General features: G+C 35.7%; 1 protein-coding gene across 6 annotated transcripts in view; it reads left to right on the top strand.

Moving 5' to 3' along the window:
- The window catches only part of LOC106029956 (translation initiation factor IF-2), a 146,570-nt gene that overhangs the window by 85,771 nt on the left and 41,711 nt on the right, over positions 1-19,088 (top strand). For 5 of the 6 annotated variants that reach the window (XM_066999550.1, XM_066999549.1, XM_066999548.1 and 2 more), the window contains exon 2: positions 3,960-4,097. In XM_066999550.1, the coding sequence (XP_066855651.1) occupies positions 3,960-4,097 (138 nt within the window). Of the gene's footprint in view, positions 1-3,959; positions 4,098-8,704; positions 12,909-19,088 lie in introns of those variants that run through there. The other variant, XM_066999551.1, reaches the window with a different exon arrangement.

The raw sequence follows: 19,088 nt of genomic DNA, 5'->3' as shown, positions 1-19,088 counted from the left end.
TGATATTTAAGACACCTAATAGGCACCTTTTGGGCAATTATTTATCACAAGAAAATAGTATCTCTTTGTCCCATTGCAAAACCAGAGATCTTTATCAGGTCTTTGTTTGGACAACTTCAGTTGTAAATTAATTGGTGTACACCTACACTCAGCAGCTTTTGGCATGCCTGCCTGGCAGATACAGCAGTGAAAAATTATTTTTCATAAATTCTATTTGTGTCTCTTACAGAATAAAATTTTTCCCATACAAATAGTAAGGTATCCGATACAACTCAGAAGAGCAGACCTAGTATAGAATTTTAAGAGCTTTTGGTTCCATAAGGAAGGCATCATCTTTCATCTTTTACAAAATGCAGCAAGTTTTCAGAGCAATTGCTGAAGAGTTCTATTGGATCCACCTTAGAAATTCTCTTAGAATTTCCCTGTAACTGTAATTTGTGTTATCTCTGAAGTATTTAAGTTACATTAAAAAAATGATTTTTCCTAGATCAGATTTAAGACAACGTAAAACAGTAATCACAATTATGAAAAATATTGCCACAGCCAAAGTCAAAGTGGGACAGAGAATCAGAAATTACAAGTGCATGAGAAGTGCTTGAAAGTAGGATATAGGATAACAAAAAGTTGAATTAAATGCACATATTCACAGTGATAGAACAGTACCAAGAGATTCTTAGAATCAATTACAATTTTCATTTGCTTTTCTGAACTTTTATTTCCCCTTGATCTTCATGGAAGGGGAATTTTTTTTTTTACCTTTGTGAAAACAGTTTTCTTAGGTGGGGGCCCTTCTACCTCTTCTGGTTCATTTTTTGAAGAGATACCTCTACTTGGAGCTTTTGGCCCCACTGCACTCAGAGGGACCCTCCCCAGTGAACTCAAGAATGCAGCCCCTAACATGCTTTACTCTGTACTTCACAGCATGCTTTGTGTCAGTACCCCAAATCCTGTGTGTCTCTGAAAAGTGAGATAGTCAGATGGTAAAGAAACTGATCTGATTTGGTTAGTGAGATGGTATTGTAGGAGCTAAAGGAACTGGAGCAGATGGAGGGACACCCCTAATTGAATACTGTTGAGTAATGGAAAAGGTGTAGTTCAGGTATGGGCAAGCATTCCAGCATTATCATTTTAACCAAGCCATTTTTATGTAAAGGTTTAAAAACAGGACCAAGTTACCATGGAAACTGATTGAAGCAGAGACTTACTGTAAATTCTTTTCTAGACGAGAATAACAGGACTGACAGGTGGGCTGTAAAAGGAAAATGAGTGCAATATAAAGTTAGGCATGATGGTCTGTTTTCTCTTCCTAAAGGTATCTTTTATAGCTCTGCTTTATCTCTACTATTTTCTACAGTGATATATTGACTGTATCTTAAAAGATGCTCACACCCAAATGAGCCTTTTATTTTGTCATAATCCTATTTGCAAGGGGATGTACGCACCCTGGAGAAAAGAACTGAAGGGCAGGTCACTCCAGTTATTTTGCCAAATTATTATGTCTTGCCAGAATCATCAGGGAGGCAGAGCCATCACTCAGGAAATGCATTTGCATAAAGTGCCCTTTGCTGCCAGTGTTTATATTTTGCTCCTGAAATATGCTCTAGGTACGTTCATACCATAGCAGAGTGCTCTCGTCATGCAACTATGAGAGGAGGTAACAAGGGATTAATGTGTTGATGGTGAAGAAATATCAATTTTCCCTTTCTCAAAAATTTTTGAAGTATACTTATTTGCTGCAATTCAATTCAAAGTCAAGATGATTTAGCTCGTTAAATACTTTTCTTAGTCCTATGGATGATGGTAAGAATAACATAGATTAGAGTACACAGCCCCCAGAATTTGGTGCCAGAGTTTTAAGAAAGGAAATTGGCAGAGAATGAACAACAGCAGAGCATATACCCTTTCCGCTTGGAATAGTTAGCTGTCAGCACTGGAAAACTGTTCAACATATGAATATGCAATATCTTTTTAAATCTGTGCCGGATATTTCTACCTGCTGTGCTTAATTTAAGAATCTTGTTTTATCATTAGAGAAAAATTGCTCTCTCTTCCAATATAATTTTCTACCAAAAGGAAGGAAGGAGAAGGGTCAAATTCATACTGAACTCATCCTGATACTTTTCGAGCCTAAAGTTTCTGCTTCTTGGTTCCAGTTCCCACCTGGAAGTACATTTGCACATGCCTCCTGACTTGAACTATAAAGCAATTTTCCTCGGGAGTTTTAAGAGGTTTGCTGTCACAAGTAATCATAGTTGGTCCCAGTGCTCTAGAGTCACAATAGATAGCCACCTTCTCCAGCATGTTTAATGTTTACCTTAAAGCTAGCTAAAAGTATGGCAAGAGGTGGCTTTATTGTTAAAAGGAAATGTTCTGCTCACCTTCAGTATCTGTCTTCGTCAGTGCTGTGGGGGTGGGGACATGACAGATGGTTCCTGCAAACTAATCACAGAAAACATGGCATTTGGTATATTGCATGCATTTCCAGGCAAATAATGAACAATTTTTATTTAATATCTTCCCTGTGGAAAGCTGGACACCTTAATAAAATGTGTTGTGCTCTAAGAAATTGCATATTACATGTTAAAGTTAAGATGTGATTAATCACAGAACTCTGAAATAAATGATGCACAGGCTAACCCTTACCTATCCTAAGTGAGTTCTGATGATGGTGTTTATTGCATGTAAAGCTTTTTGGCAATACGGCAAAGGGAATCATGGGGCCAAATTTTGCTCTTTTCAACCTATGTAAGTTCATCTTTGATGCAGTTGTGTCCACTTCATTATACCTGCGTGTCTCCAAGCCTCAGAAGGCTGCAAGGCCAGGCTTAGTGCAGGCAGGCTTATGCAGAGGCTTGTGCAGTCTTTCAGATGGAATGCTTAATACATAAAGGGTACAACCATTTTTGTCACTTAAAGGAAGTTATGTTAAGTATTTCTATGCTTTTTGTCTTTGTACTTGGATAAATCCTACCTGAAAAGGGCCAACAAATACTGTTGTGCTTTTCAAGAAAATAAACTCACCATAAATATAGAAATTATTTCAAAGATATGCTCCTCATTTTAGAAAAGATGTCCTAAATTTAATTCATAAGATGTTCTAAGTTTAATTCATGATGTTGCAGTTTAATTCAATTAAAATTCTGTGGCACCACTGTATGTTTCCACATTTCACTTTTTATTAAACATCCCAGGAGAGTTAATTATTTTTTGTACTTCTGTGACAAAAATGTCATTTCAAATAATTGTGATCAAATTCCCCACACAGGTGTTTATAACTATCTTGGATTTAATTAAGGAAATCAGAGAATTAGAAATGAGAATAACAAAGTTCATAAAATAGGACAATACAATCCAAATTTACAAATGGAATGATTGTCCAAAAGCAAAGGTAGGGATTAAGGGATTAGAGGTACAAAAAAATGGAATTATTGTTAGGAATTGGGGAAAAGCCAGGAAATAAGTTCTAGAGGGGAAAATAATAATAATAATAATAATAATAATAATAATAATAATAATAATGAAGAAAACAAACTAAAAAAGGATAGTTCTTGCAAGCCTGAGCAGAATTATGTGAAAATTACTGAACCCTGCAGAGATGCCTTGGATAAGGCACCTTGTTGTAATCTTCCAGACTAGCCCTGAAATTAAACAGACAAATGCTCTGAAGGTGTTGCTTGGACTTACAGAGAACAAATTGCCAGACATTTACAATATATCTATGCATTCTTGTTGCCACATTTTTTCAGAAAAAGAAATTATATGAACAGATTCTGTGCATGGATTTAAGTTATTATCAATATAAAGAATACAGTAGTATTCATATGTAAAAACTTGTTATTACATCAGAACTTGACACAAGTTTCTCATTGCTTTGTCTTTGTTTTCATGGAAGACAGATGAGTAATAAAATCAAGTCTTTCATTTACCTATAGGTAACTCATGGATGTTTGTCAATGCAGGTTTATCAATATACAGTCTGCACGGGTTTAATACATGACAAGGAGACAAGCAATCTGTGGAGAATGGCAGTGGATGTGATGCAGATCAGCAAGAAAGAGAAATTAAGGATGAAAAGACAGCAGTTTCTGAAGAATCAGGTAAGGAACAGAGGTGATTCCCTACAAAGTGTAAGTTGTACAAAGAACTATTTGAAATAGATTTGCCTATTTTGTCCTTTCTAGTATTTTTGAGAATAACTACTGTATGTGTCTATGGATATATGTATAAACATACACATATCCTTCTTACTCCCACCCAGACAATAAATTTTCTTTTTGAACAAAATTGGCATGACCCTCAGTGCAAATACTTGCCATCATGGTATTTGATTTTTTTATTTATTTATTTGTTAAATATAATCCATGTACTATAATCCATTTTATTTTGTTTAAATAAAACATGTTACTATTTGATACAGAAAATCAAATGAGTAATATTTGTACAAAGAAGTAAAAGAGAGTTGTGCTATGTGTTCCTATTCTTTCTCAACCAGTCAGTTCCAAGTTCTAAAACCTTAAATTATGCTACCCTAATACTGAGCTCTTTGGGCATTACACACACTGCAGAAAAGCAGGTGTGTTATAACCTGCCTCTGCTTTCTGACACTGGTGACACATAAAGAGTTCATTTAGAGCTGGCACACGCTTTTAGTTCCTAAGCCTGAATAAAGGAGAGTAAAAAATATATTTACACAGAAGCAAAGCTGGACGAACAGTGAGCAACAATTCATCCTTTCCTCCTCTGCTCCCTTTAGCAAAAAGTTGTTTTACCACTTGTAGTGACACGGTGGTAGAGTAAATGTGACAGAGAAAGTACCTTCTCTACAGCCTGAAACAAGCTGGGGAGCTAAGGTAACTGCAGGCTGCACGAGGCCTTTCCATTGTTCATGACAGAAACACTCTCTTCAGTTTTTAGATATAGCTTATTTGGATGAAATTACATTTGCCACAAGCATGAGATAAAAAGAAATGCTCACAACTAAACACTACATATCCATCATTTGTCTGTCTACTTTATCTGCACCTCTCCCTTCCATTCACAAAACTAAAGCTAATGAGAGGCACTGGTACACCAACCCATTATCTGTTAAGAATGGCTCCTTACAGGGCTTCACATTCCTGAGTAGCACCATCAGCTTATCACAAGTTCAGTATATATGCTCAAAGTAGAATTCCTTGTAGTTTGGCCTTGTAGGAGACGTGCTTTAATCCCCCCACAAAATGCCTATGTTAATGCTTATGTTTAACTCTTGTAGAACTATATCCTATGTTTTGAGATAGCACTATTGAAGTAGTGCTAACTAGCATATACTATGAATTCCCAGGAACACTACAGAAAGTTAAAAAAAATTAAAAAAAAAAAAAGAAAGAAAGAAAAATGCCCAGTTCCCAGTTAAGCCTCTCAAACTGAAAAAAAAAATCGTTATTATTAGTTACATCATAGCACTTACATGTAACACAATTCATGATTTTGCAAATATTTTTTTCATGCTAACATGTTGCACTTTTTGCACTTTGGTAAGATTACCACATATTCTGCCAGTTCCTCTGTATGTTGTTGATTTCTGCAAAATGACAGCTGCCGCATTAATGTAAAAAAAAATAAAAAGGTTCAGAGTATCAGCAAGGATGCCTCTAATGGGAGAAGCAGCATAATACAGCTGGAGTTTCTAGGAGATGCAATATTCATCAGTTACAAACTTGGGAATGTCATATTGTAAAATGTACAAGATAAAAGACGCTGTGTGGTGTTTCAGCTGGTTCCATTTGCCATATGGCATATTATTATTTTGTATTACCTTGGGGAGTGCAATAAAAGGGAAAGGAGACTAGAGCACACTCGAGGTATATAGAATAATATGCAGAAATTCTGTAGTTCTTAATTATAGCAATAAGGTCTGTAACTGAAATGGAGGTGGAACTAAATAAAAGAGCTAAATGTGTGTTATACAGCTCTCCAGCTACTGGAAAGTAATAAACTCCTATCAGGAATATTTACACAAGAAGAAATTGCCAGATACCATATGTAAAAGCCTACAGACAACCCCAAAGAAGGTTGACTCAAAAGTCAGCAAATGCTATGTGTAATGCTATACACATTACCATAATACCGTTTTACATCAGATTTTCTGGGGTAGGCTGGAAAAATACTAGATTGGTAGTCTTTAAAAATGAGATTCCACATGCACAACTATAATAAAATCATCAAATGAGTTATTTGAATTATTAGAACACACATTTATACTGTGTGGGTTGGAGGGTAGTGTTTGGTGAAAACAATTACAGTAAAGGATTCCTACATGAATTGTGGCAGTCTGATATCAGGATAAGTGAGTTGTTCATAAGGCCTAAAAAATCCCCAAACAAAATCTCCAGACCCCAGATTTGGAAAGGCAGAACATATTTCAGAAGTCACAAGCAAATTGTTATCAACATATCCAGAACTCATGCAAAATTTCAAGCAAGTAGGTGCAATGAAACATTATATTTCAGATTCTGCCTGTAAATTCAGTGCTTCCCATGCCAGCAAATTGAGCTTCACCCCTGCTACCCTCCAGGGCCATCTTTGGAGGTGTAGTCTGACTCTGAAGCAAATTCCAACCAAGGTCATATCATTCTCTGCAAGCTATTATTCAGTCATTACTTAAATTTTAAAAGACAAATTTTCTGATACCAAATCACAGAAATTTACAGGCTTGCAGTTTTTTGGAATAGTTTGTCTCTAAATACCATAGGCCATTAGATGCAGCATTTCAAGATCTGTTACAGAAGCAGAATACTTTAAAATTATTTATGCTAATTGTGCAATACTTCAGATGGCATCTTCAAAGCTATCATCTATTCAAGTGTTCAGTTTGAGCAGCCAAAAAGTAGAAGAGTTCCTTTTAGCCAGATCTTTAACAGTAATAAATCAGAGAAATTCTAGTAACTCTCAATATTTCCTATTATGTATTATGTATTTAGATTTCCTTTTAGCTTTTACCAGCTATTAGGAAGATAACTTTTTAAATAAGTCGTCCAAGTGACTCAATGTCATTTAAAGATACCACAGCCTCCCAGTTCAATGAATAGATGAGGCTGGCAGGTGAGGCTGAGCTGCAATTGCTGTGCAAATTAGTGCATACATTTCCATTTCTCAGCTAATGCTAACACCAACTCAGGACACGTTTTCCACCGTGTTATCAAACCCTATGAAGTTTTCACACTTTCAGCCTGAGTGCCACTCATGCCTATTCTACACATAATCTTCTGTTTTGGCCAGCAAAACAGGTTGATGTAAAAATGACTGACTGATGTCAGTAACTAAGGGCCATTATTAAGTGAGAGATAATAATAGGGAAGGCAGGAAGGAAGGAAGGAAGGAAAGAGGGAAGGAGGGAAGGAGGGAAGGAGGGAGGGAGGGACGGAGGGAGGGATGGAGGGAGAAAGCTAGTTCTCACTGTTGGACTCCAAGGCATTTTTTGCTGTTAAGGCAGCAGGAATCTTGAATATTCGTTAACTGACGGTTCAAGTTGGAAGACTCTTATCTTGTAAACATAGTTACTGAATTACCAAACATGTCTACCATTATATTCTTTAAAGGAGGGCTATGCAGTATTACAAGAGAATAGTGTTTCTATACTTTTTCCTTATTAGAATGTATTCAATTCCATACACAGGGAAGATAACTAGTGTTTGACAGAATTAGTGTTTACCTTATCCTAATAAACTGAGAATTTAAAATACTTTTATTTCTGTTATTCTGATAATCTCTGTTACCTTGACAACAAGCATAAATGAATGTGTTATTTAATGATAAATGTTCAGCGTAGGAGTTTTAAGATGGTAATGGAAAAATAACTTTTTTGAAATACTTAGTAATTTCTTCTATAAAAAAGAAATATTTAATTAAATATCAGAAATGGAAAGTAAACATGAGTTCTTCAACTTAAAATCTTACCATAAAAGACTAATTACTACTGCTATTATTTTTTAATAAACCAACTCACTATTAAGTTCCACACTGAAAACTCAGGAAAGCATCAAAAATTAATAACTGGAAGAGTTTTCTCTTCCATTAATAAATGGAAGCGTTCAACTTGAGAAAAGAATTACATTCCAAAGTTTTCTCATAATATGCAAACTTTTTTTCTGCTGGTTCAATTCATTTAACCAGTTAATTTATTTTGATTAATTGATCATGACAGTATTACAGTATAATGTTGATTATATTAGATGTGTACACTTTCAAAGTCTTCAATTAGCTTAAGAAAATGCAGATAGGCCAAAAATTTGCTATGCTTCAGAGGAAGAATGTTCAATTACATTCAGCAGGGAAACCACAAGTATTTTTATCTAACCACAGTTCTTAAAAAAACAAGGGATGAATGGTGAAAAAGTCTTAAGAGAATTTCAGAGAGGACAGAATCTTAAAGACATGACCTGTTTAAGTAGTATATTACACGTTATAAAATTGTACTGTCAGCTATGCCCCCAGGTCTTGGTGAAAATGCAGTATTTAAAAAATTGGAATGCTGGTTATATAAAGTGGAATAATAAAATTGTTAGTATAGTCAACCTCTAAATTCTACTTCCACGGGCACTAATATAGTGAATTTCATAAATACGCCTTTACTTGAAAACTTGAAAAGACTGCATCTTGCCTCTGCCTTGTGTTTAGGAGGTGCCCAAGATCTAGATAAATACAATCTCTGTATCTATTTTAGGGTTACTTTTGATATGTATTCAACTGTCAAATCCTCATATGCTTCTTCCAAAAAGATGCCCTGCTGGATATTTGCAGTACATTATGAACAGATGTTGTTCCTGCTCTGCTGATTCATGTTAGAGGACTTGTATCTTTGATGGATTATGAGAAGTGGATGAAACCATAAGTGAACAACACAGTATAATAAACAAATTATTTAGCATTTCACTGCTCTTTCTAAATGAACTTACAACAGATTCTAGGCTGTTGTTTTCACACTATTCTAAACTTGAGTCTTTTTATGCCATCAATAGCTAGCTGATAGTGTCTTAAGGTAAATGACTGGCTACATCTCAAATCCTGATCACTCAACATGACCTGGATTTGCTGTGTTCCAGAAAAAAACATAACATCATTTGAGAATAAGGACCATGATATGCCCTTGTGGTCCAACAATACAATTTGTAGTATCAGAAATTTTCAGTGGTACAGTTAGCAGATTCCATTTTACAAACACGGATTTTTAAGTGTGATGTCTACATTGCACGTTTGGGCCATCAAATCACTATTGAAGGTACTGAAATGTTTTCTATCCTTTTGTTCTCAAAGATGTATATGTGTGTTTTACTGTACCGTGGAGGTTCCTAAAAATCGAAAAAAAAAAATATTTGAAGCAAACAACAGCATCTGAAGCAAACAACAGGACAAGATTTAAGGTATAGAATGAGGTGTTCTTTCTGAGTTGAGTTCCTTCTATCTGAATGCTCAGGTACCAACAATGAAGGTTCTACCAACCTTATGTACACCTTCATCTCCAAGAACACTTCATCTCCTGCTCAAGCTTTCTCACTTAAAGTAACATTAAGTACTTTCCTGGAACAGGCTAGTGAACTACATGCTCAGATGATCTTTATAATTTCTAATTTTTAAAGCCATGTGTCTGCAATAACATCATGCTAGTAACAAATGATATTATAAATTGTACTTAACTGTATAAACCTCCAAGGTACCTAAGGCTCCATCAAAACAGAATAAAGTGGGAGAGCATTTTTAAATTGGAAAATATTAGAAGACTGAACATTGTTCATAGAGTGAAAACAGCACTTTTGTAACTCCTTGCCTACCCCACGAAAGGACCATCTGATTTACATGAAATGAGTTAAAACATGGGATATATATTCCTTTTTGCTGTTTAGAATATTATTGATTTTTTTTTGACATCACAGATGACAGTAAATGTGATTAATTACTGCTGATAATTGGAGCTTCATTCCAGTGGTTATTGCTTGTCAGTAACAATTAATAGCTCCACAAAATCCTCATTCATTTCACAATATTAAAGAACGATGGCTTCTGGGAATTATGCTAAACTAGCACTTTCAATTAGATTTCAAATTTTATAGTATATTGAATAACAGTTTATGGTCTTATAATAGTACCGGTGGTTTATTGTTGTATGGTAATCATTCTAATTACATGTGTGTTTATCTGGAGAATCGCAATTTTTATGGTCATAACAAAAATAGTCACTTGTGAGTTATAATTTCTTTAAAAGTATAGAGATTTTTGGTCTTTACTGGTAAAGACAATTTTGAATGCCAGTTGCATTGCTGTTCTCCCAATTTTTGATGGGCAAGATGCAACAGTTAAGGGATGAAAAGAAGGTTTAATTTCCTCGGTACCAAGCACCAAGTTGGTATGACATGTAGCACAGACATCCAATTACAAGTCTCTTGCTTACAGCTGGACTGGGCTGCAGATATAACACAGTAACTGTCTCATCTGAGCATCTCCAGAGTTGTGAGAAGAGAGGAGGGGAATTCATCAATAAAGAGGAATTCATCAAAATACTGATTTCAGATAGTCACTGAGAAGTATGCACATCTTTGCCCACTTCCCCAGTAAATAAATTCCAGTAGACAGGAGGAAAACTGATACACATATACACCAACCAAACAAACAACCAAACAACAACCACAACAACAGAAAGGGAGAAGGAACCAAAGAGTGACATGGACAAGCAAACAGGGGAGAGAGAAAAGGGTGGTGTAAAGTAAACAACGATAAAGTCTCTTGAAAACGTTATCTGAACAGAATTAGGACAAAATAATGCATACAGTTTAATGTTTGAGACTAGAAAGAGTATAGTGGTTTTCTGTGACATTAAGCTTACCAGAGCAAATTTTAAGTTTCTTAACAGAGATGCCAGGAGGCTCTGAAGTTGACATGCTTATAAGATAAATATTTAAAATATAAATATACTAATAAAAATTCTGGCTCTGGGGAAATCAGCGCACTTCTATCATTGACGTCTACATTGTCAGGATCTGAATCATGGATCATATAACACAGTTCAACAAACAGTGGACAAGGGAACAATGTGGAAAAAGAGCTTTAGAAAGTTAACTTCTCAATTAGCATAGCAGATGCTGATCTCACTTGCAAAAGTGCTTCTGCTTAGGACTCTCAATTCAATTCTTTGACGCAGTCAGAGAATACAATTTCTCTGAGGCTACTCCAAATAAACCTTTGTTCTGTTTTGTGTTTTATTTGAATATCCTCTTTAAATTTACTGATAATTTTGATTATTTTTCTAATTTAATCTTACTTATACAAATTATCTAATGAATCTTTCAAATACAGAAAATTCTAGTGATTTGGTCTTGTAATATTCTTCCAGACAATTAAGTTACCCAAGTGTAGAACAAAGTAAGGTAAGAATCTATCCCATGAAGCACTGAATTGTTTTAGCAACTAGGTTAAAGAAAAAGTTAACAATGAAAATGGCAGTGATAATTCCAAGGAAAATTCAAGTCAAAACTGCAGCCCATTGTACAGTCTATTTAATGTATTCATTTTCCATTCAGTAATGATCCTTTCCAAGTTAATGCCAGACTCTGAATGAAGTCAATGAGAACAGGAGCAAGACCTTTCTTATTTCTGTTTGATTAGTTCGTGCAAGTTTGCAAAAGCAGAAAATTACTGCTGGTGACAGAGGAACCTCAAAAGATGTGCTTGTTCATGTCATTGGAAAAATCATAATCGAGAAGTTTGGATGATTCTCTAGAAATATATAAACCTTCTTGAATTATTTTAATCAGGGCTTTCAGACCATCTGTTCAAAAATATTTCTTCTTACAGTTTCATAATACTATTATTAGTTATTTGTTGTATACTAGCACCTAAAGGCCCTAATTAGCATTTATTCTACTGTGACAGGTGTTGTATAGACCATGTTGAAACCAAGTGCAGAGTAAGCTGGGACTAAATATAAGAAATAACCAGCTTTGCAATTCCCAAGGTAAATTTGGGCTAAGTGTATGTTAGGTGTTATTTTAGAACAATTGTTTTTCTTAACATTTCTTTTCATTTAAAAATATGTATTTGGAAAATAAACTCAAAAAATGATATGATATTTAATAAATTCACAATTATGACATTAAAAACATTATTAAAGAGATCAAAGAATACAGCATGAATGTCAGAAAACTGGTACAAAAGGACAACAGACTTCAACAAATGCAATTCCATTCTCATATTCTTTGATCTAATCTAATAAACCTTTAATCTTTCTATTGTAGGACAAAAATTCAGGCATTGCAATCCTCTAGATCCAATTCTAATCTCTTATTCAGACAAATCAGTTTCACTCCCCAGTAATTCTCAGGTTTGATAATGGCAACAAAAAGTCTTACAATATATTTCCTATCTTCAGAACTGAATATATTGAGCAAGGGCTTCTCATTTTATGATTAGAGAATTTCTTTTGCAAGAAAAAAATGAAGATTTTTCTTCTTTATTTTGTGAATGCTTAAATATTGACCTTTTATTCCTTTTCCCCCATATCCACCCTTCTCATTCCTTCTATGACACTCTGGGTAATTTTTTTATCAGTTGTAGTAAAGTACATTGTGCTGCTCAATGTCTTGAAACCACAATGGGTCCTGGCTGGGATAGAGTTAATTTTCTTCCTAGTAGCTGGTATGGTGCTGTGTTTTGGATTTAGGATGAGAATAATGTTGGTAACACGCTGATGTTTTAGTTGTTGCAAAGCAATGCTCACTCACAGCCAAGGACTCTCAGCTTCCTGTGCTGCCCTGCCAACAAACAGGCTAGGGGTGCACCAGGAGCTGGGAGGGGACACAGCCAGGACAGGTGGCTCAGAATGGCCAAAGGGACATCCTACACCATGTGACGTTGTGCTGAACAATAAAACTGGGGGGAGTTGGCTGGGGAGACTGCTGCTTGGGGTCTGGCTGGGCATCAGTTGGCAGGTGGTGAGCAATTGCATTGTGCATCACTTGCTTTGTATATTCTTTTATCATTATTGTTATCATTATTACTATTATTATCTCTTCCTTTGCTGTCCTATTAAACTGTCTTTATTTCAAGCCACAAGTTCTTACCTTTTTTTTTTTTTTTTAATTGTCTCCCCCATGCCTCAGTGGTGGGGGGAGTGAGCGAACAGTTGTGTGGTGCTTAGCTGCCTGCCGGGATAAGCCACAACACAATTCAGCCTTCCCTGGAAGAGACACCTTTTTACATGCACTCTGTACTCAATTCCATTCAGCTACAATACAGCAAAATTAAACAGTAAACCACAAAGTCAATAATAGGTTTCTTTCTGCATGTGTATGTAAAGGTAATGTTACTGTAAGTCAGTAAAGGCAGTGGTTACTCAGCACCTGAGAAGACCAGATCTTATTCACATTTTCAAGGAAAGGATCTCAAGCTGACTTAAATTTAAGTTAAGATCCTAAGAAATGGCAGTATCCTCAGTTTCTGCAGCACAATATTACCATTATGTGTGTGAAGCATTTAGAAGCTTCTTAAATCAATTCAATTACTTCCACATGGTGACACTCAGAAATGCATAGCAAGAAAGAGCAACCTCCATTTGCTTTCAGTGTCTGAGAGCACACTAACTGGTATTCAGTGGTGGGGAAGATACCTCCTCTGTACTCGTGTGACTTCAGTGGCATCTCTGAAGAGAGAGGTGTTATTACTACACCTTGGTACATTAGAAAGGGACTTTTCATTATAAGTGAAAGTTTCAACTTGAAAATTCAGGTTCTTGTGCTTGCTTAGCATCAGTACTTATGGACTGAAGTTCAGACTTCTTATTCTGCCTCGTTGTTAACTGTCGCAATGCTCTGTGTGTAGCATTGTGATGTGAAACTGGGATTATATGTAGTTCTCCATGTTAAATGTGGAGTTTTTCTTGTGACTGCAATAAAGGTAGCTGGGGGACTGGACTGTGTGCATTTGAGATGGTGGGGGGAATATTTAGAAAGCCTATAGTACTGAGTTATCAAAGTCTTAAGTTATTTTTAAGTGATTCTATTGATGATCAGCAGTCTTTTGTTTAGGATTCATTAGACTCAATTCAAACCTTCTGATGGTCTCACAGTTGCTGTGAGTAGAATTTACTTCTTCCTTGCCACCCTTTCCTCATACAGTCTCCAATGCTGGAGAGAGACATTTCAAAGACTTAGATTATCTGAGCAAAGGTGCATAGGAACACTTTCTTAATTAGCTCAGATATTTTGGGTACAAGTAGTCTTTAACAGAGAAGTGTGCCACAAAATCCACGTTGGGAATTCTTCAATTACTGTTTTCAGAATGTAGCATTTTACAAAACACCTAGCAAACTAGACATTTCCTCTAAGAAATCTCCAGAGAATTGGACGCCAGGAAGTCTGGGCAGAAGAGGGAACGTCAGAGCCTCATTAGCTGTTGTTTTTTGGCTGTAGATTCCAGCTTCTGCATGCCTTTCTAGTTCACAAGTACCCAGCAGTTTTACTGTGCCTTGGGTCATAAGATAATTGAAATGTGCATACATTCAGTAGTATAAGGCTTATCAGAACACACACGTAAGAATTTAGAAGCTGAGACCCAGATGTTGACTGCTTTGAAGATTTTTTTCTTTATTCCTCTTTACTATGAGTTTCAACTCTAACTATGGAGAACCAAGCAGAACATAAACTATAAGCTGAAAGAAGAAACAGACCGTGTAAACACGCTTTTGTTAGAATGCAACCGAGGTATGTTTTGAAAATTCAGACAAAACACCTGCTGGAACAGCTCTCACCAAAACATTAGATGGGCCATCTTTTCAGGGGATGTTGTGTATTGTGGTGTCTCTGTTCAGAAAACTACTTGTATTGTTACAGAGTGAAGCAGGAATAAATTTCCCCAACATGCTGTACTGTGCTCATGATTATATTTAATGTCAGAGATGAAGATCATCTTTTAGCTTTCCTCACAGCTGACTTTTCAGAGTTTTGGAAAATTCTGCTTATTTACTAATTTTAAGTGAGCGTTATGTCTGTAGTGCTGGAGACTTTAATCTGATTAATGGAGAAGATAAAAAACTTAACTTTCTACTGCTGCTACGTAGTTACTCTTGCACTTTATGATTCATTCCTGAATCTCAGGAGAAGTAGGGTTGTTTTAGGCTACACACTTTTTGTTAAAAAGTCACTCTCTTGTATACCTGCTTTGCATACAAGAAAATAAACTCAAAGAAGAGTCTAGCAACAATTTTCCATAGAAGGCTCATCAGTCTTTGCTATTATTTCACAGCAGTAAAGACTTAACAGTTATGCTAAGAAGTTTCCTGGAGGGGTCTATATCAGAGCTTCTGTGTTCACATCATTGCTATGCTTATCAGGTACATGGATTTCAGGCATTTGCCTTTTCTGCCTCATCCCTCTTACCTTCTATAACTTATGTTTAATAAGAAGGGAAAAGCTCCTCAGAGCTTTAATAGCAGGAGATAATTGTTCTATACTCTGTGCAGTTTCCTCTCCAGCACTATAACATACATCAGTTGGTAATGGTTAATTACTCTCTGCACTTGCAATTCAGTCTCCCGAGGAGTGAAATTAAATTTTGTGCTTTTAGCCTAGGAGAACACAGACTCAAAACACACACACACTTCAAGTTTTCCTGAGCGTTGGTCAAAGCATTTCCTTGGCACATGGGACAGGCAGTTGCAGACCTGACTTTTATTGCAGGTGGCACTTTGACTTGATGTTATGGCTAGAACTATTTCTTTGCACGTAACACTGATGAGTATGTCTCTCAATGAAAGACTGCTTATCCATTATTCCATATGTGCTTATCCATTACATATAACCAAATGATTTAGTAATTCAAGAAATTACTTATTCTGTTTGATCCCTCATTTTGCTTACATTTGTCTGAAACTAACAGTTTTGGCAAGAGAGGACTAGCCGGACTTGGAGCACTGTCAGTAGCAGGAAAGTAAGACTTGAGTTCATTCATCCTGGAAACTTAAGGACTGCTTTGTCATCCTTTGTCCAGACTTAACTGGATAGCTAGTACTTAAAAGTTTGGACTGAAGAGAATAGTTGTGTTTTGCCCATTCTTCGCCAGAAATATTGCTTATCCCTATGTGCATTAAGTAAATTATGCATAGATATTTTGGAAAACATTATGAACAGAGCTGTTTGGGAATATTCCAGTGCGCCAGTTTTCTAAAAAAGATCTCTTTTCATAAACCTGAAGAATTCCCCTGCACCATTATGGATTTCACTGAGTGCAAGTCATATTCATAGGATCCCTTGTCTGAACTCCCAATGGGTTCTCCCACCAGAAATTCCCCAGACTTTTTAGTTTCTGGGAAATTTAAATAAGATATTCAGAGATAAGTTGATCTTAATTCTTGCAAAATGGAAATCATCCTTTAATAAGCTTTTTAAGGTGTATTATTTTCTATTTTCATATCTCGTTCCCAAAGTAACTTAGAGAAAAAGCTAGAGGTGGTACTTCAGATTTGGGAATCTGATGAAGACCACTTAAAACCTTTAAAATAATGCAGAATTTAGTATCAGCTTCCCAGGAAAAGTTCTCAAGCAATTGCAGTTATGTCAACATAAAATAAAACAAAACAACAAAACAAAACAAAAGTCCCAAATGCAGAATTAGAGCAACTTTCAAGAAGTATTTTTTGTCAGAGTTTTTTGTCTACTTTGGTAAGTTTACTTGATATGCTTATGCTAGTTACAAATTGTTTCTATAAAGAGTAGGCTTTATCTCATGATTAGTAAGACTACCAGTAGTGATAAAAAGCCAGCAGAATAAAAAGCTTTTTTTCCCATGCTAGATAGGAAGCTTAATTAGCATTAATTTAATTCTGAGAGCAGCTCTCACTTGGTCTTCCTTATTTCATAAAACAGCTTCTGCTGAGACGTTTTGCCACCTTTTCCCTGCCTATGCACAAATGCACGTTGACCTCCTCCCTCACCCTACTTCAGTACAAGCAATTTGTATGAAGTTTTCATATTGTTCTGAGCTTAAAAAAAATAATATCAACAATGACAAAATCCACAAAGAACCTTGTTTATAATTCATTTGGATTTGACTTTGATGAGAGCTCTTCCTCTTGAATTCACAAGGAGACAAGCTGGCCCAAAACTGATTTCCCTTACAAAAGAAGCAAGCAAACAGCAACCCTGAAAATGACTACTAAAAATAAATAAAATAAAATAAAATAAAATAAAATAAAATAAAATAAAATAAAATAAAATAAAATAAAATAAAATAAAATAAAATAAAATAAAATAAAATAAAATAAAATAAAATAAAATAAAATATATATTTTTTTCAATTAAGGTGATGAATATGTTTGAGAAGGACAGACTAGTTCTCAAAGTTTTAAAGAATATTTTTGACCAACACTAATAGAAGAGCTGATCTTTAATATTTTTCAGTTTCTTTGAAGCAAAGTTCTTTATCTTCTTTAAGGCCAGTTTGCAAATACCAAGAGGAGAACTGCATAGTAATTTATTAGTGCCTGGAAACACCTAAGTTTGCCATATGGCTTTATTGTAGACAATTACAGTTCTGAATTTCAGCCATGCAAAATTTCAGAGTGAACTACATCTACTTACATTACAATGCTATATCTGAGATTTTCCCTCAGCTGGTTTTAGTAGGACTAGGCATCCTAGACACAGAATGTGTAAGCTCTGGGCTACCCTCTGGCAACTCAGTAAAACAGAGTTCCTCTTAAATGTTGCATTTCTCAGGATCACCACCGTTAAATCAGCATAATTTAAGAATAAGTTTGGCAGCACTCAGTTCCATCAGCCTATGAACAACTGAGTTGAGCTTACTACACTGACAGATGGGGAGGCTGCACTGTAGTTCAACAGAATAACACATCACTTTTTGTTGTACAAGTCTCCTAACAATCTGTTCTGCCTAGCATCCCACATCCTTGGGGGCCTGAACACATTTGAAGTGGTACTCTATAAAGAAAAGGTTCAGAAGAAAGTGCTGCCAAACTGGCTCGTGGTCATTGATTGCTTCCTCTTGGAAGCACAAATTAGAAAGGAAGTCCTTTAATATTAACAGTTTATTTTGAAAGAAGTTCTTCATGTGAAACCCACCCCCCACATACTATTAATAACACCTGTATTTTCATATTTGTCTACCATGACTAATTTAAACAGGGCACTATTCTGAAGTTCTCTGCAACCTATTTCAGCCATTCTGCACAACTAAGACATTGTGTAAACTCAAAGCCTGAATATAGATTAAGGTAATGTGATAAATTATGCAGAACACAATTGTTTGTTTACCATAAGGAAGGAGATAATTAAAAAGTGTTCTTGTAGAACTATATTGATTCTGTCTTAAGCAGAAGACTAATCACTGATTCTGTGTAGCTGTTTCACAGAATCACAGAAGGGTTGAGGCCGGAAGGGGCCTCTGGAGGCACCTGGTTCAACCCCTGCTCAAGCAGGGCCACCCAGAGCAGGTTGCCCAGGTGGCTTCTGAAGATCTCCAAGATCTCCAAGGAGAAGACCCCACAGGTTAGAGTTCCAGTAGTCCATCACCAGCGCAGCAAAGAAGTGTTATATTCAGTAGTCAAAGCACATGACGCCGTGTTGTTAGGCTAAATGACAAATAAATGGCTAAAAAAAATTATATCTTGAGCAAAAAGATCTTGAGTAAAAAGGCCTGGAAACTGGGTAAATTTGCACCAATTTCTAAACATTCCCACAACTTTTCCACTGTCCATTATTACTTTGATTAATTATTATAAGCATTCTTTATTTTGTTTTGTTGAGAGAGAAGACAGAGCATATACTGTTTGTATGACATTCTCTTATTTTACATTTAAAATTAGAGTCACTACTCTTAAATTGTAAGACTTCATTTTCTAGAACATTTATAGAGATTTAGCTTCCTAAGTTCTTCAAGTTATGGGCTATATTAAACTTCATAATTTCATACTGATGAAGTAAACAATCACAACTCTGAGCCCCATTTCATGCAGACTTTGTAGCCCTCTAAAGCACAGCAAAGTGGCACTCATCTTAATTTTTCCATGAAGGTAGTCTTTTGTTTAGAGGATATAATTTCATTGG

This window comes from Anser cygnoides, chromosome 6 (genome assembly GCF_040182565.1).
Source record: "Anser cygnoides isolate HZ-2024a breed goose chromosome 6, Taihu_goose_T2T_genome, whole genome shotgun sequence".
Classification (NCBI taxonomy): Eukaryota; Metazoa; Chordata; class Aves; order Anseriformes; family Anatidae; genus Anser; species Anser cygnoides.
This window is presented reverse-complemented; position numbering and strand designations above follow the sequence as displayed.